Genomic DNA, 25,352 nt, shown 5'->3' on the forward strand with positions numbered 1-25,352 from the left:
ACTAGGATGAGATTAAACCCTTTCAAAGCAAGGCATCTACAAAACCCAACATAAAGCTTGTTGCTCTTCACAACATAACCAAGAGGAGTTGGGGAGAGAAGCTTGGTTTATTAGCCCAATGGGCGGTTTCAAGGCGTTTTTAGATATGTTGTGGGTTTTGGGTTGGGGAAAAGGAAGAGTTGAATGAGCAAAAGTTAAAAGATATTGTTTTAGGTTATTGAGCAACCAACTTACATGACTGGATTGCAGGTTTTTGACATCTTTTGTAACATAAACTTGAAGTTCTTCTTTATATCCTAGAGATGAGAAATCTTTCAACCAAAACAAATCTATTTAAGTAATTTTGAAGTGATCAACCACTGTTGTTTCCACCTCATGCCTCTTCGGGTGTCATGTCCTGAACTACAAGTGTAGGGCTTTTATTCAGCATGTGGTGCTCCAATTTACTATTTTCGGCCAGAAACTCTTTGGAACTTTTCCTCTTTTGCTAGCATGCTCATCACCATGTTAAGGATTGTTCAATTCTTCCTCTCGTGTGTAGGATGTGGTAAGTTCTCTCTAAATATAATGTAAGGCGCAAAAACCTTCAAAAGCTTATGAAGTGTATTCTCCACCACGATCCGTTCGAAGAACTTTAATTGTGCTCCAAATTTCATTCTTAACAAGGGCCTTAAAACTTTTGAATACATTTAAAGCTTTTTATTTTTCCTCCAAGAAATACACATAAATTTTTCTACTAAAATCATCAATAACATAAATAAAGTATCGCTTTTTCCATTTGATATTAGATTGGTATTTCCAAAAATAAAAATTAAAAAACACATCAACAACACATTAGGCCAATTCCAGTGTTGCCTTCGTTCCAACCAAAATCTTCTCCTCATCTGAAACTACGAAGAGAAAGGCAACAACTATCCCAACAACCAAGATGAATTCCCAGAGTAGCCTCTCTTTGCTACGCGACCTCATAAACCCTTAGCCACATCTATCCTCTTTAACAACTCATGAATTATCATCTTTGATCGTGCACAAATGTCGGAATTAAACCAGTCAAAAAACCCCACACCCATTTGCCTTCGCATTAACTACTATAGTGTAATTCAAAAATCCAAACAATTTGAAATTTGAAAGACAAAAACATACAAACCAGATCTATGTAGTTTTGGTTCTGATTCAGTTCAATTTTCATTGAAAGTGTCTAGATGAACCGAACCAAATTGGAACTATGTAGTTTTGGTTCCAGTTCAACCAGTTTTTGGTTTGGAAAGATAAAGGACAAACTACAGTAAACCCCCCAACCTATAGGGTCATTTATGAGTTCATACCCGATTTTAGGGACATTTACCAGTACATACTCAACATCATGGAAAACCTAAAATTTGCCCCCCTCCGTTAGCCAAACTGTTAGTTAGTCTATTAAATGCTAACGTGTCAAAAGTGGGACCCTTTTTTATTTATGACGTGGACTTCCACGTAGACCAAAAATCAATAAAAAATATATTTTATAGTTTAACTTATTTTAAAAACTCTCTCTCTCTCTCTCTCTCTCTCTCTCTCTCTCTCTCTCTCTCTCTCTCTAACCTCACCACGACCTTGCACAAAATCGATCGGCCCTCTCGCTTCTGCCTCTGGTTGTTGTAACTTCATCGACCTTGCACAAAATGCTTTGCTTTTTTTTTTTTTATATATATTTTTTTTATAACTTTTGGTTGTTGCAACTCTTTTGGCTGAACAAACTTCCAACCCTATGATTCAAGTTTAAAGATTTCGAAGAGAGAAAGAGGAGAAAAGAGGGAGAAGATGAAAGTAATACCAAGAAATGGCACTCTATATATTTTAAGGTTCAACTTTGTTTAAAGTACCTCAGATAATAAAAACAAAATTCAAACCAATAAAAGAAACTTAGACTCGAACACCCATGAATAAACCGTAATACATCAACATTTGAGGAAAATCGTATGAAAATACAGTAAACACATACTGCCCACAGATACAGATGTACAATATAGAAAGTTGAAGGCAAGAAAGCCCTAAAATTCAAGCAGAAAGCAACATATAAATTGAAATAATTTCGAATTGAGAAAAGGAAAAAACCCTAAACTGAAGCATATCCCTAGTTTGAAAAAAGAAAAAAATTAAACCTAAATTTACAGAATTGAACTAAATGAGATCGCAGGAAGGAAAGGGATGGATAGACACCCGGATGACCTAGGGAATTGGACGAGCTTGAAGAAAGAGTGAAGAAGATTCACAGAGGACGAGCTTGAAGAAAGAGTGAAGCATCTCCCTTGTGTTTCACTCCGGAAGCTTCGGTCCCTCTCCTTCTTTAGATTCTCTGCGTTTGATTTTTTGGTCGGAAATTAATTTGTTTTGGTTTAAACCCAAAGATTTGATTCAAATGGATAATCACTGGCTCATATCAGAAATCGATCCAGTGGTGATGGCGGAGCCCTAAAGTGCTCTAGAGTTGAACCATGGCCTTCTATGCCGTTTCTCGATCCAATCTCCCCACCTCTTCTTCTCAATTCTTCTCTGCTCTAGAGTTTGCTGCTCATTAATTTCCAATTAAAGTAAAAACTAGGGTCTGTGATATCGGTTAGCTATCATTGTTTAATTTCATCTGTGGAAGCAATTGGAATTCAGGGTTTGGTGGTAGAGGCTATGGAGGAAAAAAAAGAGAGAGTGTTCTGGGTCTGGGTTCTCACAGAGAGAGAGAGAGAGATTTAAAAATAATTTAAATAGTAAAATAATTTTTTATTAATTTTTAGTCTATGTGGAAGTTCAAGTCATCAAAAAAAGGGGTCTCACTTTTGATACGTCAGCATTTAACAGACTGACTAACAGTTTGGCTAACAAAGGGGGCAAATTGTAAGTTTCCCGTGACGTTAAGTATGTACTGGTAAATATCCCCAAAATCGGGTATGAACTCGTAAATGACCCTATAGGTTGGGGGGTGTACTGTAGTTTGTCCAAAGATAAATATATGAAGATGTGAAGAAGAAAGAAATAGGAAGAAAGGAAAAATAGGTAGTTGAGATAAAATAAGAGAGAAAGATGTGAAGAGATAAAGAGGAGGAGAAATAAAAAGAAATATGTGGAAAATAGATAAAGACGGAAGCGCAACACGAGCGGCTATGGTTCATCGAAAAGAAAAAGAAGTTGGGCTACAGTTATTTATTTGGGTATTAATTGTGCTAAAATATTTAGATATTACTTGGACTTACTAATGTGATTTGAAAGTTAATTAGGCTTACTAATTATTTTGGATATAAATGAATAAATAAACTGAACATAATTGGTCTGGTTTGGTTTTGACAGGTTTTTTCAAGACAAGAAAGGAAATTGATCCAAAGCGGTTCCGTTCGATTTTTGAGCCTAGGTTGACTTTTTCTGCCAACACGATGTTTTCCTCTTTTTTGTTTTACTCAGCTCACTGGTTCAAATGTCCAGCCCTAAACGTGACACGACCTATGGAGTCGAGTGGCCATGCTCAAGTTAGCAGGTCCCAAATACTGAGTTTTAGTAACTGAAGTGGAATATATATGAGTTGATGAAAAATTGGTGAATGAGAATGGATGACAAAAAAAAAAAAACATTTTCAAGTTGTTAAAAAAAATATATAGGTTAATAGTTTTTATTTTTTCAAAAACAGAAAATAAAAAATGTTACGAAATATATTTTCAATTTTTTCAATTTTTAAAAACAATAAAAACAAAATAATTATCAAACGAGCTTTAAATTAATTACAGAAATTGTATTTGGCACGGCAACAGTCTTGTGGTTTCGCGGCTGATAACATGTCTAGCGTTGGAAATTATAGTTTCGTAAGTCCAACAAGGCCCGTGGTTGTGGTAAGATGGGTTGGGATTTAGAAGAGAAGGGCATGGCATTTAAGCAATAAGATATGGGAGGAAGGGCAGTTTGGAAAGAGCAAAAAAAAAGCTTAGCAAGCTTTAAACAGAAACTAAAACCTTTGCTGATGATGATGATGCTGGTACTTGGAGAATATGGGCCACCAGAAATCCCTTGAGAATTACGATTATGTTATGTATGATATGAAATCAAGAGCATCCTTACGGACTACCATCATCATGATTCATATTCATATATATATATATATATATATATATATGTATGTATGTACATATTATATTATTGTCCTTGTTTCATTACATCTCAACCGTCGGATGGAGGGGAAGAGGAAGGTATGCATAATGGACGAGTGCGATAAGATGATGAAAGAGGTAGAGGTAGAGGGTAAGGAATAGGGAAGCAAAACTTAATAGGGAAAAGGTCGGGTAGCAGGTATTATCTGGCAACTGGGGCAGCTGTCTTCCAATTGCTTTGACCAAAGAAAGTGACAATCCATTCAATTCCTTCCTTCCCATATGACCAATATGGCCATGTCCAACGCATATCCACTGTCACACACGCACACAGACAGACACATAGACACAATTAGTGTTTTTTTTTTCTTTTTTTCTTTTCGTATTAAGTGTTTCACTCTGCGTAAAGTGGTGAGAGTGAGAGGGAGAGGGAGAGAGAGAGAGGCAAAAACAGGAGGAGGCAGTGACACAGAAGCATTGTTACCAACTGATAACACAGATACACATGCCTGTCTCATGCAGGGCTGCTTTATCTTTTCTTTTATCCCACCACCCCTCACACCCCACACCCCTTCCAGCTCACTAAACACTTGCGTGGGGCCCCACTTCCCTTGCTTCCTTCCTTCCTGTACCTTGCCACCCTCCTATGCCCTATGCCCCTAGCCTTGTTGGCTTCATTCCTTCATTCATACTGTTACTGTACAAACTCTTCATCAAAATTCAAGAGTGAGTTAGGTTTCATCCATTTTCGTCCAAAGGTAACATAAATAAGCACACATGTTTGGTTTCAATAATTAATTGAAATTCTACTCAATTCAGGAACAATTAGTGCCCTCACCCCATAATAAATTCATCGCTCAACTTTTCTGTTCAAGTTTTCATCCCAATTGAATAAGAGGGTTGTTGTTACATTACATCTGCATTTTTTGAGTTGAATAAACAAAGAATAATGCTATTTTTATCATATTCTCATACTATCTTATGTGACAGATAAGATAAACATCCATATCAATGAAAATTAATTTAATTTAATATTCTCTTTTCTTTTATAATTTATTAACAAATTTTAATTAATGCAGCAAGAAAAAGTAGCATAAGATGGCATGAGAATATGGTAAAAGTAGCATTACTCACAAACAAATTACACCACAACTGGTTTGGGCCTAGCCACAAATGTCAATTAACCCTTAGTCAGGAACACTGATTTGCAGGCCCATCAGATAAGCTAGACAACCTTTTCTTTTTCAACAAGTAAATCCTCCATGAGCAATAGAAAAGTGAACAGAGGACTATGCTAAATATAACTTGAGATAAAATAAAAAATAAAAAATAAAAACCAAAATACAACTTTTTCACCTCCTAGCTTACTTTCAGGGACTAATGCTTGAATGTCAGTCACAACCCGATTTCCCGAAAGAGTTGCGTACCTAAGAAGGTGTCACTTCAACTTATCTTGCTTAAACTCATGCCAATTACTTTTTCTTTATTTCAACAATGTAAACATATTCTTCAAAGAAAAAACCTCAAACCTCAAACCTCAAACCTTTAGCTTTTCATTTTCTCTAACAAAAAGTCCACTTAGTTCGCTTAAAGGTCTTGGTTCTCTTAATTCTCCTAGCCATATGAGAAGAGAGCCAAGACATCTAAGTGGAACCACCTTAATCCGTATGATCAACTCACCTTAAGTAGAGTTCTAGTTAGAGACATAAGAAGGTTGAATAAAGAAAGAGAAACAGAAAGCTAAGCATCCCAGATATTGATTTTTTAAGTGTCATGTTTACATTGTTTGGGGAGTCCAAATAAGATGAGTATAAGTCACTCCTTACTTTCGCGTTTCGAGTATGACAGGGTCGCATCCGTTTCGAACTCTACCAACACAAAAACAAAAATAACACCAAAAAGTGCAGAGAAGCCTCTACTTCATAGCACAAGCACTATGTGCAACTAGGACAAATCCTCGTGATAAAGATGAAGCCCAAGACCAAAACGTGCACAAGCACGACGAAATGCCATTGCTTCTGCCTTCTGTACAGGATCCCCAAAACTTGTGTCATCTACTGAAGCAGTGCCGGTCGACTCCCTAAAGATCTGGCAGAAACAAGTAGCACATAGTTGGGAAAACAAGTCAGATACGATCTTTTTCTCTTCTTTTTTGTTTTTCAACATTTCTGAAGCTCATTTAAAGGAGCTACCACAAATTTCTTAATTTACGAAACCTGTGGAAGTGCCTGGAGTCCTGGCTTCAACTAGTAGAACATACATCCCAGTTTTTTATTGAATATATCTTAGCGCATAAAGAAGACAGGGACATATGCAACTATCCCATCCAACACATAGATCACACAGGAGAGAAGATTAAAAATAAAATAACAGTTGTATAAGTTTTCTGATGAACACCAAGATCACAGAATATACTACTAAACAACTGAATTCTAAATTCACTGAAAAGAAAAGATAGTTCATGGCATCCCATTCATTCATTTTTAGATAGAAGATACATATGCAAAGTACATGTAATGGAATATCTAGATTGCTTAGACAGTTGTGAACTTATAATTTCCAACACTATGAAAATTAAAAGGTTAGAGGAAAATAAATGGAAATATGAACATTGTTGTACCTCAGCATCAGTGCCATAGAGCGTGACACGATAAACAACAGATACAGACTTGGCATCAGCAGAGTAAGTGATGCTGCGAACCTCACCGGACCATTCTACAAATAAAACATGTGCAATAAAAAAAAATGAAAAATTGGAAGTCATTTGGGAATATGAAGCCTGTGGTGGTGGTGGTGGTGGTGCCTACCTGGAGCATGCAAGTTCATAATCCGATTAACAATGTGCCTGAAATGAAAATATCAGGCAAGATTCAGACTTGTTTTGTTTTTCTGTCACAAGGATTTTGAAATTAAAACAAGATTATATGATATTAGAGTAAGTAATACCAGGGGATGTATTTGGAGGTAAAGCCACTTTCAGAGCGGGTTTTGACGAGGGAATCAGGGACTTTCTTGTTGAGTTGCTTGAGGATTTCAGAGAGGGGTCTGCTGATTCCCGAGCTCACTGCGAAGCCGTCGTCTCCTCCCTCTTCTTCTGCTTGTTTCTCCATCCGCCCTTCTGCATTAGAAGAAGAGGCCAACTTGGCGTAGGAACGCCGCCACGGTGACCCTTCACCCACAGCTACACACAGCGATCTCAACATAGAGGATTTAGAAGTGACTGATTGCGCCATTCCTTTCTCCCCAAAGGAAGCACAAAACCCAAAAACAAACAACGGCAGCGAAACCCTCTCGGCCCTGTCGCTCTCTTTCTTTTTTAACTTAACGGCACAGTGTCACTTGACTTGCCAAATATTTGACAACAAATTAATACTATTTCCCTAAATTTTGGGGTCGTCTTTCACTTCAATCCCTAAAACCTCCTAAGGACAGATTTTTTTTTTTTTTTCTTTTAGAAAAAATTGAATTATTATTATTTTTTGTTCACACATAATATGAAAAATGTAAGTGTCACAATACCAATTTAATGGAAGATTAAATGGTCAAATTGATAGACGACTTAAATTGAGGATTCATTTGGGATTGATTTTAGAGAGGCAAATAATCACTTTTATGGAGAATTACATGAGATGTACTTCTCTCTAGAATCACTTAAAATCACTTAGTGATTTTCTGGATAAGTATGTGGGAGGTGCTTCTTCCCATAAGTGATTTTGACATATTTAGAATCGTTCCCAAACGATCTCACAACCTCACGGTAAACTCACCTAAAACCTAAAGGTATAAAACATAATTAGATCTTCATATAATTTACCGGTGAAATGAACTTGAAAATTTTATTTAGAAGAAATGGGAACTTAGTGATTGAATTTTGGGTTCAATTCAAACAAATCATACTTATAAGACAGCAATAACGATGCTCAAGTGGCATCTGATTCTTATCTTAGATTGGAAAACATCAATCTAAACAAAGGGTTTAGAAGGAAAAACGAAAAGTATGGTGATCAGATGAGAGCCATTTGTTGGACGTTGATTGGATAGCAATCAGAGGGTGGGCCGTTGAAAGCCCGCCAAGCAAGGACGGCATTTGCAGCTTCAGTTGGGTGGTAGGCATCCCAAAAAATGTACTGATTTCTATTTGCGCATGGAACCGAATATGGAAGACATGTTATCTGCCCTCTGTCCCTCCCAATTCCACAGCACCCTCTATCAATCACACTGAACCCTACCATGCCAAATTGCCAATGTCATGTATTATATACTTTTAAATGCATCCTTAGTGTCACTAAAACGAAAATTATAAATAGTTGTTGTTACCATAAAGGGCAGGATTGTTAAGCATGTCACCAAAGGCAGCATAAGTATTGGCATAGACAAAGATGGCTCCAGGATGGTTGGTGTTGAGTTGGTTGGCCAGTGATCTAAGCCCTTCATTGAAGCTACCAAGGATCTGATTCACATAATCCACACACCTTCCGGGCTGGGCTAAGGCTCTTTGGTTAGGGATGCACCCCAATGGCCCAATTCCTGCTAGCACAAACTTCTTTAATCCAACGCTATGCAACGCCTACAACATAACAATATTAATTTCAAATCTAATGAACGACAGATGTTGAAAACAAAAAAAAGATTTGAATAACCAAACAAGGAGTCTAGATCTAGTACCAGAATCTGTTGAGTATAGCGATTAAGGAGAAGGTTGGCAAAGGCAGGAGGAGTGTAAATGTAGCTGGAAGAATAGAGGGAAGGCAAGAGGTAGTTGTTGATGTAGTCATTGCTTCCAAACTCCAAAACTGCTATGGACTTAGCCAAGTACTGGGTCATGTTGGCTCCACTCATCATCGGTCTTAACTGATCCAAGGTGCTCTCAAAATTCAGCACTTGCTGGCTAAGGCTATACCGCTGTCCCTGTGAATTCATTCATGTGTGTGGATCATATATATGTCACACTTGTATATATTGTCAGATAAATGTTTGTATTGTCAGACTATAAATTTAGATCGTGTATAATTTTAACAAGATGAACTGAATCAATGGTCTATAGATTTCACAAGTATGTGTAGATATATGTGTAAACATGTGACAAGTGTGGATTTAAGTTCGTACAAAGTGTTGGCCTGTCTCATCAAGTATGCCAGCAGCTGCGGAAGCATAATTTACTCCCCCAAGTATTTTGGTTCCTTTTGTATTAGGATCTGCAAAGGGTGGAACATATGGAAGACCCAGCAAATTTCCTGCAAATTAATTAATTACTCATGAGAGAATGAATTAATATTAATTATACATGTGTGTAGGGTGTAGCTGTAGCCTGTAGGTACCAACCAAGCATATCAACAACAGTTCTTCCATTAGAGAATCTGCCAGTAGGGCCTGCCCTGAAATCGCAGCCATAAGGATAATAATTGGATTTTGCAAGGGAGCTAAGGTAGTTGTTGTTGCCAACATCAATCAATGAGTCCCCAAAAATAAACATTGCTGGAACCTGCGCTGCTGCTGACACTGACCCAATACTTGTTGAGCACTGCACCACTAAAATCATCATGATCAGCACCACCCCACTACTGCCCAACCACACCCCTTCCCCTTCATCACAAATCCTCTTCTTACCACCCATATTATTCCTCCTCACTTCAACAACACAGATTAAGGTGGGAAAGGATAGAGAGGTGACTTGATTATATATATCCATTCCGTTTTGACGAAACGGCTAAATATGACATGTAACGCAAGCATTTCCAAATTTGCAAAGCCATAAAACGTGCTTTTGGATGCCTTTTGGGGTTGTCTTTTTGTCGTCCGTATTGCCTTTTATCTTCTTTCTGGGATCTGGTTCCTCTATCTCTCTTGCTTCTTTGCATGTTATCAAATGAGGTCATACCACAGACAGACATTCACATGTTTTTATCCCTTGTTACGTGAGATTCATGTGTTGTAAGTTATAACTCGTACTCATCGCCCATCAAATGTGAAATCGGTATCTTAGATTAACGATTTTGGAACTGTCAAATTATTTACATCTATAATTCAAAAGGTATAGCTAGGTTCAGCGGCGGACTTAGGAATTTTTCAACGGAGGTGCAATTCTTAAAAGCTAAAAGCTCAAAAAAAAAAAAAACGCAGGACTCTTGTGATGCACACACTCTTTGGACGATGTTAAATTGGTTTTTTTATAAAGAGAATTCTCAATCCCACTTAAATAAGGAATTCTCAAAACCCAATTGAATAAAGAGAAGTTCTAATTAAAACCCAATTAGGTACGAATTATAACAGCCCTTTAGAAGCCCACGAATGGCCCAACAATTTCCCCTTCTTTTTTGTTTTTTTATCTTTGGCCTTTTAGGAAGAAAAAAAAGGAGGTCTCCACCTGCAGTAAAAATAGTGGCAAGGATGTAATTATACACCTCAAAACCCTCTATTCACATCCGATACATGAGCTTCATAGCCTCCTGGCAGAGACCATTCTTTGCATAACCCACTATCATAGCCTTCCAAGAAACCAAATTCCATTCTGGCATGCTGTCAAAAACTTGAAATGCCTCCATTACATACCACATTTTGCATACATAGGAATCAAAGCGCTACCCACAAAAACATTAGACATGACAGGACTTTTATTTGCAGAGGAGTGAATCAATTTCCTGTGCAGAACGGTTTCCAGCTGGGCGCATGCTTTCAAAGCGGATGAGTAAGTAAATGCGTTGGGCTCCACCCCATCCTCCATCATTTCATTCAAGAGCAGCGCACAGCAGCGCAATTCACTTGTGCATTTCATCGAACAGCTTCCGTGCATGAGTAGAGATGCAACTTCTGCAGCTTTTATGGAGTTTTTTGGAGACCGGAGGTGCAGGTGCACTCCCTTGCGCCTGCACAGGTCCACCACTGGCTAGGTCTAATCCGCGTTTTCCTTTTGGTGCTCTCTATTTTATTTATTTAACTTTTTATTTTATTTTTACAAAGGCAATTAGAACTTGAAGATCAGCCCCCTTTCATTGTCCCAAAAATCCTAGTCCCCTTTCTCCCAAAAAATACTCTTAGAGCCTTTTCCACTTTGAGGGGGGAGGAAGCCATTGTTCTTCCCCCCTCTCCCCTCTTCTCTTCCTCCTTTCACCTCTTCCCCAATTTCCAGAGACAAAGGGTTTTCCCTATTTGTCTTAGTTTTGTTATGATTTTCATCCAACCATTATAGGCGGCTGCGGCTCAGCGTCGGATCTTCACCTGCATTTCGGCATCGGATCTCCACCACAATCTTTTTTGCAATTTCTTTATGTTTGGAATAAGTTGCAGAGACTTTTTGGGTTCTATGTGTAGTTTTCACCTCTCCTTTTGTGAGAGTTTTTCATCTCTTCTTTGTGAAAGCTTTTCATCTCTCCTTTGTGAGAGTTTTATTTGTATTGTTATGACTTGGTTTTTTCAAGCTTTATCTCTTTTTTATTATTCTAAGTTTGCAATCTTAGTTGAGATGCCTATACCAGAGTTTCTTCGATCATGCTTGATCGTTAGTGGAGACACACCATATTGTCTTAATTTTGATATTAAACCACTCTGTTATTATAATGACCTTTTTGTGGCTAGTTTTTATTACCCTTTGTGGCTAGTGACTTTTTTGGCTAAATTATGAATACAATCATAGAATTTCTCAACCAAAAAAAAAAAAAAAAGAACTTGAAGATCATATTTGGAGAAATAGCACTAAACTAGATGCTAGTTATGCATAGAAAATCCTTGAAATTGAACCTAAAAACAGAACAATTTCGATCATTGCTTTATAACCTAACAAGATAGAACACACTGCTCTAATCAACTGGCATAACTTCTTCCTACCCCAAAACTTACATAATGATGACACCAAAAGAAAAGAAAAATATAGAAGATCAAATCTTCAATTTGTTACGGGAGAAACTCAATTGCTCATCCTTTTTCCCTTGCCGTTTCTGAATTAGAAGATGGAAGTAAAGCAGGGAACTTTTGTTGTCTCCCACTCACAAGCATTTCTTATGCCGACACAAACCAAAAAATGTTGATGGCTGGTTGTCCAAAAGAATGCCATGTGGCGTATCCTAAGCGATCCAAGGGGACCCCTTATGTGTTGCTAAACAATAATCACTAGCAAGTAGCAAGAGGGTTAATATAGTTAAATAGTTAATTAAAGCACATCAACAATGGGAGGAAAATGCAATGATACTTACACTCTATGCTTCTGACAAAAAGTCTAAAGGCCTATATATATATATCATTCACCTTTCTTTAGTTCTGCTTACAAAAAGTCTAAGAACAATGCAATTAAGAAAAGGTATGGAAGATGAAAGCCCTTGGGGTAGGGTGATCAACCACCTACTTATACTATAGCTAGTTCCTTTTGACCCCACTAACTCTTAATTCTACCTCTTTTGACCCCTTTCCTTGACGATCAAGGAAATTAATTTCTAAAAAGAATTAGATTAGTATGTATAAAAGTAGTTTTAGAGAGATTTGGTGACTTGGTCGGTTGTCTAAAATATTTGACAATGACTATATAATTAGTTTGTATATTTTCTTTTTCTTGTCAATTAATTAATTATGTGTGCATATATACATAGCATATTGATTGAAGTGGAGTTTTGAATTTCAAGACTACGAATGTCAAATGCACCATTCAAAATTCAAGAGAGAGTTGACATGAGGTAACAAATGGGTAATCATGAATTCGTTTGGCTCCAAGCAATATGTCAACCGAGCACTTACTTGTAAATGGTGAGGCTTTAATGTTCTCTTGCACTTGATTATTTATCATTAATATGATACTTCTTCCACAAGTTTATAAAAGGGGAGATTATTTACAAAGTAAGATTAGATTAATGCTTATCACTAGAACAATTGTAGATGGTAAAATTCTCTCGCCAAAATGTTCAATTGAAAAGTCAAGGTACAATCTATCCACCCATTACACAAAGTAAAGCTCATGTATTCCTTGTTGGATCCCAAATATATATAAACCCTAACCAAAGAGAATATGTCCTTATTAAGCAAAAACTTCAATATCCCTTTAAAGTTGGTCACGTGATGACACGTGACCAATTTTGCTACAAGTTTTGTCGGAATACAATATCATTGACCAACTTAATGCGTAGGCTAAAAGATGAATGACCATATTAATTGAATTGAGAGTCTAAGGATTAAAATAAGGACTTTTAAAAAATTCAGGGACCACTTGTGATAAATACCCTTAAATAGGAGAAAGACTTCCATAAAATGAGGATATCATTATTTTGCTATCTCAGCCAATAACAACATGACACGCGTGATAATACTTCCATGTAGGATAACATTATTGGTCAAAGGTAGCAAAATAGTGTCATCCCCGTTATAATTTTTCTCCTTAAATAGATTAACTGGTATTTAATACGTATGCATTTGATTTGTTGCCAGTAAAGTTCAATCTCAAGGCAGTCAACTAAGGCCCTATTTGGTGGGCTGGACTGGATGGGATTTTGTCAATTAAAATGGACATGGGTCCTAGCCACTGTTTGGTGGGCTTATAATGTGTCATGGACTGGATGTGGTTATTGGACACCAATCCATAATATCAAGGGCTCTAGAATCCATGTCAAGCCAGTCAACTCGTCTTGCAAGCACGCCTCCTTCTTTGATTCACGACTTGCTCTAGTTTGGTTTGCTGCCTTCTCTCTTCTCCCCTCTCTCTCTCTCTCTCTCTGCCATATCTTCAGGTCGACACGACAACGTCGTTTCACAACCACTCCTATCTCATCAACGTCACGTAGATCGTCGCATCTTCAAGTCGATCCGACCAAACTTGAGATTTGATTTGAAGGAGGAGCCTTGCAATTCTTGCTGATCTGATCTGATTTGTTCTTGAGATCTTATGGGGGACTTGCAATTCTTGCTGGTAGATTAGTCAAATTGCATTTTTGATAATTGTATTCATTATTTTAATTTTTTATTTATAATTTTGCTATTTTTGTTCCAGTCCTACAATCTCAACTTGGTGTTTATTGCACCAATAACTGCTTTAAATCCAGTCATATTCTAACCAATCAAGTGTAATATATCCAATCCAGTCCAATATAGCTTATCAAATGGGGCCTAAAGGGACTTATCAAATAAAAATCGCTAGATGAATGGGATTGTTAATGGGATATTCAGCAAACAATTTATGCGTCAATTTAGAAAAGAGGAAAAGAAAAGCAAGAAAGAAAAGGAAATAGTAAAACAGATGAACAAAGGGCAGGAAAGTGAGAACTATTTGATATCAAGTATCAATTGTGTGTCTATTTGTCTTGTCTTGTGTTGTGTGCATTTCATTTCATTCATTCAATGACTTTGTTATGTTATGGGTTTTTGTTAGAGTATGTAGAGCTAGGATTGTGACAAGTGTCACTTGGTCATTGACTGATGTTAGAATTAGTGAGTAAGCTATTGTAATCAGTTAGAGCCTTATACAGCTTAACTATCTGTATTGTAATGTAATCTGAGAAATAATACAGAAGGTTCATCTTCTTGTTAATTCTCTCTCTATTTTCACTTTCGTTAACATGGTATCAAGAGCCATGGATCAATCTTGAGTTCTTCTGCTTCCGCTTCCTATGCCTTGACATTTTTTTCTGGACCTCCACGGAAAGTGACATCAATATCTGCTTCTTCCATATCATTCTTGGATTCTCAATTTCATCAAATTGAATCAAGGTTTGGGTTTCTATTCAGCTCACTGTTGGGGTTTTTCATTCTCATATTTGATTCGAGTACGTCTCAATAGGGTTTTGTCGCTGTTTTGGGAATTTCCAATGTTCTTGATCGATTGCTAGTCAATTTTGGGGCTTTTATATGAGATTGCTGATTTCAAGCCTTCGAATTGGGGATTTACAAATTCATATCTGCTTCTCGTAATTCTCCATTGATTTGCGATTGATTTGCCTTCCTAACTTCAATTCCATGTTTGCCTATGGAGGTTCTATTTCCTCAACTATGGTGGATTTCAGATTATTAGTTGCATTCCTGCTATTTGGATCCTATGGATGTTCTTTTGGTATGTCTATTGTTCATCCTCTATCTCTCTGATTTCAATAATTAGAGAAATAATATGTTCAAAGATTCAAGATTTCTATCCACCTTTGATAGTTATTTTAGCTGCTCCTTGTTCTTGCTCTAACATCACCTTCATGTTCTTGAATACATCACCATGGACCAAATATTGATGGTTCATTTGTTATTTGCTTTGTCAATTTTCTAGTGCATCCAAAATCTCAATACCTCTATTCTTGACTCATCAATCCCACTTCTTTGGAGAACAAGAAAATCTTCAATCAATCAATCCTTTACATGGTTCTATCACAATTCTCTTCTCACTCTTCTTATCTCAGGGGACAAAGAATTTCCCATTTCTCATTCTCTTCTATCTCTTTTCTCCAATATTTAAGGCAACAAAAGAATTTCTCAATTCTTCCTCTTTCCTATCTCCTTTCTACAATCTCTAAGGGTACAACAGAATTTCCCAATTCTTTCTCTTTTCTATGCCCTTTCTACAATCTCTCTGATTAGGGAACAAATGGATTTCTCATTTCTTCTTTCTTTCTATCTCCTTTCTTTAAATTTTCAGGGAACAAAGAATTTCCCTCTTCTCTTATTCTATCTTTTTCTATATGTGGGGGTCTGATTACATAATTGATTTGACTTGCTTATTGAGGATGCAATTATTTGGCAGATTTGGGATACTTGATGGTTTATATAGTGAATCAGTTGGTAAATCTCATAGGCATGTAGTTAATCATTTGTTGTCAATAAGGTTGCGAAATTCGTTGACTGGAAGAGTTGATGGAGCATGTATTATGCCTCTAATATTACTTGTTAATCAGTTACCAAAGTTTGATGGGGTGTATTTGAGTTGTATGTGGTTCCTCTACTTTCTTTGGATCAGTGGAAGGTTTAGCTTTTTTTTTTTTTTTTTTCATATGTGTCAATTTGGCTAACTTTGCTGCGTTATGCTTCACATGAGTACTCTTATGTCTCAAGCTTTAGATTGGTGCTCCAAACACAACGGAAAAAAAAAAAAAAAAAAAAAAAAAAAGCCTGCTCTACTTCAACTATAGCAACATTCAATGCTTTTTCTGCTTCTTTGGTTTAAGCATTGTTCCAATCTCATGGTTGGATTCTCCACCCATGATCTTGCGGGGGGATGTTAGAGTATGTAGAGCTAGGATTGTGACAAGTGTCACTTGGTTATTGACTGATGTTAGAATTAGTTAGTAAGCTGTTGTAATCAGTTAAAGCCTTATAAATATTAACTCTCTGTATTGTAGTGTAATCTGAGAAATAATACAGAAAGGTTCATCTTCTTCTTAATTCTCTCTCTATTTTCACTTTCGTTAACAGTTTTGTTATGTAATATATGATTCCTAGCTGGCTACTTGTTGTCAAATCACAATTGCGAGTTTAAGGGCCGCCAAAGCCGATGTTTACGGGTACACCAGAAATTCAATGTTTGCCACTTTCATTTTTCATCTATGAGTCTTGTGTCCGGCAAACAACCAACTCATATTTTATATATATAATTGTTCCCTCCATATCTTTGATACCAATTGCCAAGTATCTTCTAATTGGCTAGCTTAGGATCATGAATTTCAACCCCAACTGTTGTGACACAATCCACGCACTCTCCCACTATAATTGCCCTATCTATATACCACAAGATCTTTGTGGCCATGATGTTGCCATTCTCCCCTTTGTGGTGACAGTGATTTTGTGTTGTATTTTATTTTGAATTTGTCATGGAGGAGATTAATATACTAAGATTATATTGGTTTTAGTTTAATCTTCCCTTTATTTGTGGTGTTTTGTTTGTTCTTGGCTTTTTCGACCCTTGTTTTCTCTGTTTGTTTGCTTTCCGTTTTTTGGGGTTTAAATGAACTTAAATTGATTACGATAGAAAAAAAAAAAAAAAAAAAACTCTAAGTTCTAACCCGTTCGTTGGACTCACAATATTTTGATATAACAAGACAACGTCCGTCCTCTACTTGTGTTTCTTTTCGTGCTTATATTTTTTTATTTATTAAAATGATGTCGTTGTACATCCAATAAAAAATGAGCATCTTATCTTCGCATTGCAATTAAGTGATAATAATTGCCGCTTAATTGACAATTGAGATATAGCCTAACTCCCGATAAACTCTTTAACATCTTTACAACTTTGATTGATTTTTTACAAGGATATTATATGATAACGTGAGAAAGGATACTCCTGGTTTTTTTTTTTTTTTTTTAATAACAAAGGACATCTATCTCCTTTCCAGTGAGTATCTTGGTTAGAGACATTGCTCTTAGATAAATCTTTAAAAAAGAAAGGAAAAAAAGGACTAACTACATTTTACTCCATCGAGGTTCATGTGCTGTATTGAAATGGGCCCTGAAATTTCAATTTCATCAATTTGATACCCAATGTTTTTAAATTTAACTAGATTACGTCATCCATCAACTTCACCATTAGATTTTCTGTTAAATTGATGATGTAGCAAGTGTGGTACCCACTTTGATGCTATGTGTGAAAATCTTTAAGATTTTAAAAATCCCCACTCTCTCTCTCTCTCTCCCCCTCTGCCTTCCTCTCTCATCGCCAACCCATCCCCACCATCGTCGTACAGCAGCCCCACAGACTTGCCCCAAAGCAAACTCACTCCGGCAACCCAGATCTCGCCGGCACCGTCACATCAACAGTTTCTCAAACCACCACCCGAAACCTTAGGGTGGGTGCATATACAAATATTAAATGATTAGAATTTTCGTGAAGGAATTAAAATCGCCCGTTAGACACATGGTCTGAATTTTGAATGCATTAGGTACATGGTTTAATGCCCGTTTAACATCTGCTACATGCTTTCCCTAAATGGAATCAGCGCTAACAATAAAAAAATAGAAAGTAATTAACAACATTTAGACCTTGATTCAATTGGTTAAATAGAAAAATACTGTTTTAAGCATAAAGCAAAGCTGTGACACCCTACCAATATGTGGCACTATCTATTAATTTCCAAAACTCATCATGCAAACCACACCAAGCTCATCGCTTCCTTCCTCTAACATAAACTGTTATCCAGATCTTATATTCGATTCCTCATTCCTCCAATATTACTTTGTATATTTTAGTAGTATTAAACTATACACAAGAGTCGGAGGAAGTCAATGAAGCTCTTTCCTTAACAACAATTCTCTGCCACGTTTTTAGGTGACTTTTGGCTAAAAGTGCAGGAGAGAGCCCAGCGTTTGGAATACAGTTGGTACTCATTTTAGGGACATGAGAGATCACTGCCTTTGACGAGCATAAAAGATGGATGAATGGATACAGCAAAAGGCCCATCACGGCACCATATCTTATATATACCTAATTATCTTAATCAGTGCCTTAGTGCTTCTGCAATTTGAAAAGGGTCACATATATATATATATATATATATATATATATAGTATAGACTGGCTCTATAGGCAAATGGTTAATGGCTTCTCTGCTACCATAGACATAGATCCATATCTAGTCTAGATATCAGATAAGCTTGACCATAAAGTTTGCAGGATGAGTCTAATAACTTTGACTATGCCTGTCACTTTGTCTAGATGAGATGAATCACAAGACCACACAGAGGGAGGACACAGCCTTTTTCTTGATACCAAAAGTGTTTGACATGTCGGGTGTGGTGATCTCGGTCAAGTATCCTGCCAATCATATCTAGATAAGCTTTGGCACATGTCTGATTCTTTTGAAAACAGATTTGTTAAAAAAATCACCATGATGAATATATATTGAAATTATAACTAAGAAATGTAACTATTGCTAGAGACCAAATTTGATTCAGCAAAAAGACGCGACAGTGTTTGATTGATTCAAAAATTAACTAGCAACAAGAAAAAACAAGAAAAGGAAAGTAGAGGGAGTATAGTATTGTTGAAACATGATGAATGAAGGGACTAGAGAGAGAGAGAGAGAGAGAGAGAGAATAATAGCAGTAATGGAAGTAATGGTCCACTGTGTATGACTAGGTAGGGGGCAGCCCACTAGAGAGAGAAGAATGACCATGACCAATTGATCATGATTCACGAGTGACTAGTGTTGCCGAAAACTACGGCCCATGGTACCCGGAGCCACAAATCTGATCTCTTCTTATATATACGGTGGTGGTGGCCGTGGCGGTAGATGGTTTATTAGGAGGAAGAGTAGCCTTGGATTATATAAAATTAATTTATGTATACATATATACCAAGTGAAAGTGATTAGATGATATGATTGTGGGGGCTGACTTAGTTTTGAGCAAAATGGGGCATGCCACTACTGCCGAGTCAACTTCACGAGGACTCCAAATTCGAATTACTCTACCCAAAAGATCGGCCCCGAGGAAATGTAGGTTGATGGACACTATAAATATGAGGAGAGGCCAACCCACTTGTTAGAGCTCGTCTCAAAATCACAAAACAAGTTTTAAGCAAGCAAGTGAAGGCCTCTGATTTCACAAAAACATATAGCTAGCTAGCTACTTCCATTAAGTCAGCAAAAATATACATATATATAACACAAAGAGAGGAAGAGAGAGTGTATAGTCAGTCTATAGAGAAGAGATACAGAAAGTTGACGAGACAAAAATGAAATTGAGAGGAGATTCCATGTCTGAGGCTGAGGCTGTGGTGGAGGATATGTCTGTTGATTGGAGAGGCAGACCCTGCAAGCCTACCAAGCACGGTGGAATGAAGGCCGCTGTTTTTGTCCTTGGTCTCTCTCTTCTCTCTCTCTCTCTCTCTCTCTCTCTCATGTTTGTTTATTTCATATTTTGCACCATATTCATATGATCTTGAATGCATATCTTATTTTGCTCACCTCTTCGCATTAAGTATGTATGTACTACTATTTGTTACTATATATCAACTGTGAATATGGTAATACATGAACTTAATAGATGGATGCAATCAACAATGAGTTCCCTAAACCTCATGCATTCTTGCTGGTTTATAACAGAAAGAGAGATGATAAAATAACACATGTTCTATATCGTTGGTGGATGATATATTTATATTTATATATATTATATATTTATGCAGGTCTCCAAGGTTTTGAGATGATGGCAATAGCTGCTGTTGGGAACAATCTGATTACCTATGTATTAAATGAGATGCACTTTTCACTGTCAAAGTCTGCGAACATTGTCACAAACTTTATAGGGACAGTCTTCCTCCTCTCCCTCTTTGGTGGGTACCTCTCAGATTCCTATCTTGGGAGCTTCTGGACCATGATCATCTTTGGCTTGGTAGAGTTGTCTGTAAGTCGAATATTTTCTTTTTTGCTTTTACTGCTCGCAATCTTTGATCATCATGATTTCAAGCACTATCTTGCAATTTGCATATTCAAGATTCTCTGTCTCTCCTGAAATCTTAGTTTATCTTATTAAATTCTGAAAACTAATCTTACTGTAACACTAAATAAAGTTTCAAAAGTGGCTGATTCTTGTCATTTGATTTGCTATACACAACAAAAGAGATGTATGTTTTACATGACGGTTTCTAGCAACACAACAGCCCATTGTTTTGCAGCCCAAAGAGGAAAAGGCATATTCTGTGTGAAATAATAGTATAAGAATTAGATTTCTTTTTCTTTTTTTTTTTCTATTTCCCTAGCAATAATTTTTGGTGTAAAATTGCTTGCAGGGTTTTATGTTACTCTGTGTTCAAGCCCATCTCCCAGAATTAAGGCCACCCCCTTGCAAGATTATGTCCCATGAGTACTGTCCTGAGGCAAAGGGGTACAAGGCTCTGATATTCTTTGCTGCAATTTATCTGGTGGCCTTAGGAAGTGGTTGTCTAAAACCAAACATAATCTCTCATGGGGCTGACCAATTCAGGAGGGATGATTCCAAGCAATCCAAGAAGTTATCATCTTACTTCAATTGCGCCTACTTCGCGTTCTGCATCGGAGAACTTATTGCATTGACTGTTCTTGTTTGGGTCCAAACACACTCTGGAATGGATGTTGGCTTTGGAGTGTCTGCAGCTGCCATGGCAATGGGATTAATTTGCTTGACTTTTGGTACACCTCTCTACAGGAACAAGCCCCCTCGCGGAAGTATTTTCACTCCAATTGCTCAGGTAAGCTTTCACTTGCCTTTCTCCTTTAATCTATTTCTCTACAGAGTTTTATTGTAAATGCCTTTCTCCTTTTTTCTACTTTTTGTCTTTGGAAATTGAAGAGCCTTTAGGCTATATGCTAGCTTTTGTGTCAGTTATAAGCTAATTCAACTCCAGTAAAGGAAGTTTTTTTCTCGTTTGGTGTATGAGTGTGTTTGGTGTGTGTTTCTGTAATGTTTTAGAGACTTTCTTGTAGCTCAATTTGCTGTTATATATTTTAGTTATTCCTGGCACCCCACCCCTATGAAATTACCCCGACCGACCATACTTAAAATAATTATCAAAGTGCGCATGATCAATGTCTCTTTCCGATCCTTCAATTAATTTATTCATGTTTCTGTTGATCATCAGGTCTTTGTTGCTGCGTTTACAAAGAGAAAGCAAATCTGTCCTTCCAATACAGAAATGCTTCATGGAAACCAAAACAATGTGCCAAACCACCTCTTCGTTCCAATGTCGCCTAACATCAGCCCTCTCCTCCATACTGAAAAGTTCAGGTGGGTTTGCTTTGCTTGCATGATTTAAAAGCAACGAATGAAACTAGAGTTGGATTCTTTTCTTTTTGTCTCAGAATCTGATATTAATCAAGGAGAAAAAGGTTTGAATTTGAAATGTCAATGTCAGTGTCAACTTCTTTACATGTGAATACACATGTATTAGCATTATCACACTTTTGATAGGAAAAGTTTGTTTTTCTTAATTTTATGGGTTCTATTCTATCTAGTGAGTACTTAACTCACTGTGGTTACTCAAACTGCAGATTCCTAGACAAGGCATGCATCAAAATTGAAGATGGAACTCAGAGGAACGAAAGTCCCTGGAGATTATGCACCGTGGCTCAGGTGGAGCAAGTGAAAATAATCATCTCTGTGGTGCCCATTTTTGCTTGTACCATCATCTTCAACACCATTTTAGCTCAACTCCAGACATTCTCAGTCCAGCAAGCAACTGCCATGAACACTAGGATCACAAGAGGCTTCAAAATTCCCCCAGCTTCTCTTCAAGCCATCCCTTACATTATGCTTATATTTGTTGTCCCTCTCTATGAAATTGTCTTTGTACCTGCTGCTCGAAAACTCACTGGAAGGGACTCTGGGATCTCGCCTTTGCAAAGAGTTGGCACTGGCCTCTTTATTGCTACTTTTTCCATGGTCTCGGCTGCACTGATTGAGCAAAAGAGAAGAAACTTGGCCTTGTCTTCAAACGAACCGCTTTCTATCTTTTGGATTGCTCCCCAGTTTCTCATCTTTGGCCTCTCGGAGATGTTCACCGCAGTGGGACTTATAGAGTTCTTCTACAAGCAGTCATTGGAGGGGATGCAATCCTTTCTAACTGCCATGACATACTGCTCATACTCATTTGGCTTCTATTTGAGCTCCATCCTTGTTTCTGTGGTGAACAAGCTCACCTCAACTTCTTCAAGGGGAGGCTGGCTTAGTGACAATGATCTCAACAGGGATAGGCTAGACCGTTTCTATTGGTTGCTTGCTGCCCTCAGCCTCATCAACTTCTTCAATTACCTTTTCTGGTCTAATTGGTATTCTTACAACCCGTCTTTATCACTCCCTTCATCACCAAAACAGTCCTACGGAAAAGACTTGGAAATCAATAACTTCAACCCTTCAAAGCATGTTGAAGCTCACAATATTAAAACTTGAAGCTCACCCCCTTCATCTCTCTTATAATTTTTTCTTGACCTAGCTAGACCCCTCTCTTGCTTATTAGTGCTCTTAGATATGTACAAAATTAAAAGGCAAATCTCCTCAAGTAAATGGTACCTCTAGATAGATACCCTTAATTAGTGCATGCTAGGTTGTTAATATTTTTATATATATATATATATATATATATAAGACGGACCAGTCTAGAGAGAGTCAGCCAAGTCTTGGAATTGACATTGCCAAGAATGTGTGAGGAAGATAGGTCTAAATCCATCAACCACAAGGTTCAACGAACCCTCCTACTTCTCTCCACCTTTTTCTTCAATGCTTCTTTCTGTTGATCATGTGAAGGGAAGGGAGGGGTCTAAATGTTTCTTTTGGGAGGAAAAAGTAGGATGTAAGTGGTGGGGTTGTTGCTTTATGCTTTGGTTAGTTTAAATAGGAGGTTTTTTTCCACAAAAGAAAAGCTAATCTAGCTATGGTGATGTAACTCATGCATATTCATGGATGGATGTGTTAGATATGTATATATTATTATTGCTTGTAACTTGTAAGCACTTTCATAAGCTTAAAAATGGAAAACACTTTTGACTCTTTCTGGGGTCCTAGGGATAATGTGTTTGCTGTGCTCTTGTCTCTTTCTCTATCACTTTCACCTTAAGAATGAAACATGTCTCGTACATGTCTTGTGTTGGAAATGCATTATTATCTTCCTACCACTACTGGCTTTGAGAGTCGGAGTGTGGTATTTCAACATGATTTTAACTTTTTATGTTTCATTAAAGACTCTAAGGGTCCCCATGAGCAGCCATCTTTACCAGCAAACTTGTCCCCCATGCTTACTTACTGCTTATCCCTCTCCAAATGTTATGAGTAAATCATGGGTTAAGCGAGTAGATCATCATCGCTCTGATGATATTGATAGCTTAGCAGTGATTACCAACTGCTGATTCAGATTCAGATTCAGCCTAGGGGTTTACCGACATGCGACTGGTGATTCGTATTTGACTCCAATAACTGTGACCAACTGACTTTTTTTCCTGTCCCGTTATACTCTAAATTAATATTCCACATAAGGGCTGAATGATACATACATATAGATATATATATATATATATAAGCATTTTCCTAATAAAGTTTCGATTTCCAAAGCATTCAAAGACATTTCATGTTCTATTTACACTTTGAGCAGTTCCAGCGAAGAAGTCAGGGGGCGGGTTGGGGGTGTTTTGAGCCCAAATCACGTTTTCAGCAGTAAAGGCTTGCCCTGATAGGAGGTGGGGGTCACGAGCTTAGGCTGGCCCGAGGGGGAGTTCAGCCCGAGTTTTGGGCTGATGTCATTGCTGGCGTCAGCCCACTCATTTGAATTTTTTTTTCTGTTGCCATGTGGCATTATCTGGGCTCTCCGATCATATTTTTTCCTCCAATCTAACAGTAGTCAATTTTTTTGCAATAAAATACCCAAAAATTAATGAATTTTTTTCTATAAATACCAGCCTATTTTTTTTTGAAATTTATCTGAAATTTGAAACTGAAAATTTTATCCGATTATGAGATATGAATAGTATTGACCCGTAGGAACCCGAAAATCTTATTCGAAAATATTATCCAAATTAATTATTGAGGTAAAAAAATTTGTGAACAAAACACAAAAATGAATAGTAATTGCCCTTTGCCATGGCAACTGGTGGAAACAGAAATGGCTTTTTGCAAAGGCAACTATTATGCACGTGAATAGTGGCTGCCCTAGCCCCCCCTTGCCATGACAAAGGGCAAATAGGTAGAGTTGCTCTTAAGTACTCGGGTAATTTATTATCAGGGACGCCTAGCTAGCTTAACTAACACATTACTGACCAATGGAGAATCCAAGAACTTTTCTTTGTCAGGGTGGAAAAATATAATCAGCTGGCTACGTACCTTAAACTCTTTGAGGCATTTCTTCGAGCAGCTTGTCTTGGTCATAACAAGAAGCATATCAATGCATCAACCTTTTCATTCACAGCGAAATAGAGTAAAACCAAAGATTACTTTTGAGTGTCCACAGAATCACATTACCCACATGGGTTCTGTTTACACCATAATGAACCGAGCAGACCCAGCATCAAGGCGACTAGCACCAAGGCAGCCACGCCTTCTCCCATGCCGAAGGAAGACACACTTCCGAGGTGCCAGACACCTGCCGAAGCTCTCAGCTGCCAAACCTAATCTCCAGGACACGTGTCGCCACCACAACGGCTTGCACAAAGTCCCACATTGGAACTTTGTGCAAAGCTCCCACTTTCACTTCCCTATAAATAGGGAACAGTACCCAGGTAAAACCAAGAGACTACTCTCCCACTTTTACTGTTACTCTGCCAGAATTACTACTTGTAATTGACTTAGGCATCGGAGAGCCTTCGGCCGGCACCACACCGGTGTCCGAAGCTTGACGATTGCT

The 25,352-nt window shown here is 37.5% G+C and overlaps 3 protein-coding genes across 3 annotated transcripts; 1 reads left to right on the top strand and 2 right to left on the bottom strand.

Annotated features, from left to right (window-relative positions):
• On the bottom strand, positions 5,640 to 7,440 carry LOC18768557 (DNA repair RAD52-like protein 1, mitochondrial). Its single transcript, XM_007200527.2, has 4 exons — positions 7,053 to 7,440; positions 6,914 to 6,951; positions 6,727 to 6,821; positions 5,640 to 6,194 (listed from the first exon to the last, which is right to left on the bottom strand). The coding sequence occupies exons 1-4, from the start codon at positions 7,337 to 7,339 to the stop codon at positions 6,051 to 6,053; spliced, it is 564 nt and encodes a 187-aa protein (XP_007200589.1). The 5' UTR covers positions 7,340 to 7,440; the 3' UTR covers positions 5,640 to 6,050.
• On the bottom strand, positions 7,921 to 9,740 carry LOC18768596 (GDSL esterase/lipase At1g71250). Its single transcript, XM_007200331.2, has 5 exons — positions 9,429 to 9,740; positions 9,213 to 9,340; positions 8,772 to 9,014; positions 8,424 to 8,673; positions 7,921 to 8,331 (listed from the first exon to the last, which is right to left on the bottom strand). The coding sequence occupies exons 1-5, from the start codon at positions 9,718 to 9,720 to the stop codon at positions 8,111 to 8,113; spliced, it is 1,134 nt and encodes a 377-aa protein (XP_007200393.2). The 5' UTR covers positions 9,721 to 9,740; the 3' UTR covers positions 7,921 to 8,110.
• Positions 19,471 to 23,509, top strand: LOC18768804 (protein NRT1/ PTR FAMILY 4.4). Its single transcript, XM_007201553.2, has 5 exons — positions 19,471 to 19,848; positions 20,175 to 20,392; positions 20,778 to 21,215; positions 21,606 to 21,751; positions 22,015 to 23,509. Exons 1-5 carry the CDS (start codon positions 19,722 to 19,724, stop codon positions 22,910 to 22,912), a joined length of 1,827 nt encoding a protein of 608 aa, XP_007201615.1. The 5' UTR covers positions 19,471 to 19,721; the 3' UTR covers positions 22,913 to 23,509.

This window comes from Prunus persica, chromosome G8 (genome assembly GCF_000346465.2).
Source record: "Prunus persica cultivar Lovell chromosome G8, Prunus_persica_NCBIv2, whole genome shotgun sequence".
Taxonomy (NCBI): Eukaryota; Viridiplantae; Streptophyta; class Magnoliopsida; order Rosales; family Rosaceae; genus Prunus; species Prunus persica.

Bases quoted from the DNA above. Each gene is read 5' to 3' on its own strand.
- LOC18768557 (XM_007200527.2), bottom strand. From the start codon at position 7,339: ATGGCGCAATCAGTCACTTCTAAATCCTCTATGTTGAGATCGCTGTGT. The intron at 6,822-6,913 runs GTAGGCACCACC...TTTTATTTGTAG, and splicing joins TATGAACTTGCATGCTCCAG to AATGGTCCGGTGAGGTTCGC. The intron at 6,195-6,726 runs GTACAACAATGT...TGTTTCTGCCAG, and splicing joins TCTATGGCACTGATGCTGAG to ATCTTTAGGGAGTCGACCGG.
- LOC18768596 (XM_007200331.2), bottom strand. From the start codon at position 9,720: ATGGGTGGTAAGAAGAGGATTTGTGATGAAGGGGAAGGGGTGTGGTTG. The intron at 9,015-9,212 runs GTACGAACTTAA...ATGAATTCACAG, and splicing joins ATGAGACAGGCCAACACTTT to GGACAGCGGTATAGCCTTAG. The intron at 8,674-8,771 runs GTACTAGATCTA...GTTATGTTGTAG, and splicing joins GCTATACTCAACAGATTCTG to GCGTTGCATAGCGTTGGATT.
- LOC18768804 (XM_007201553.2), top strand. From the start codon at position 19,722: ATGAAATTGAGAGGAGATTCCATGTCTGAGGCTGAGGCTGTGGTGGAG. The intron at 19,849-20,174 runs GTCTCTCTCTTC...ATATTTATGCAG, and splicing joins GGCCGCTGTTTTTGTCCTTG to GTCTCCAAGGTTTTGAGATG. The intron at 20,393-20,777 runs GTAAGTCGAATA...AATTGCTTGCAG, and splicing joins TTGGCTTGGTAGAGTTGTCT to GGTTTTATGTTACTCTGTGT.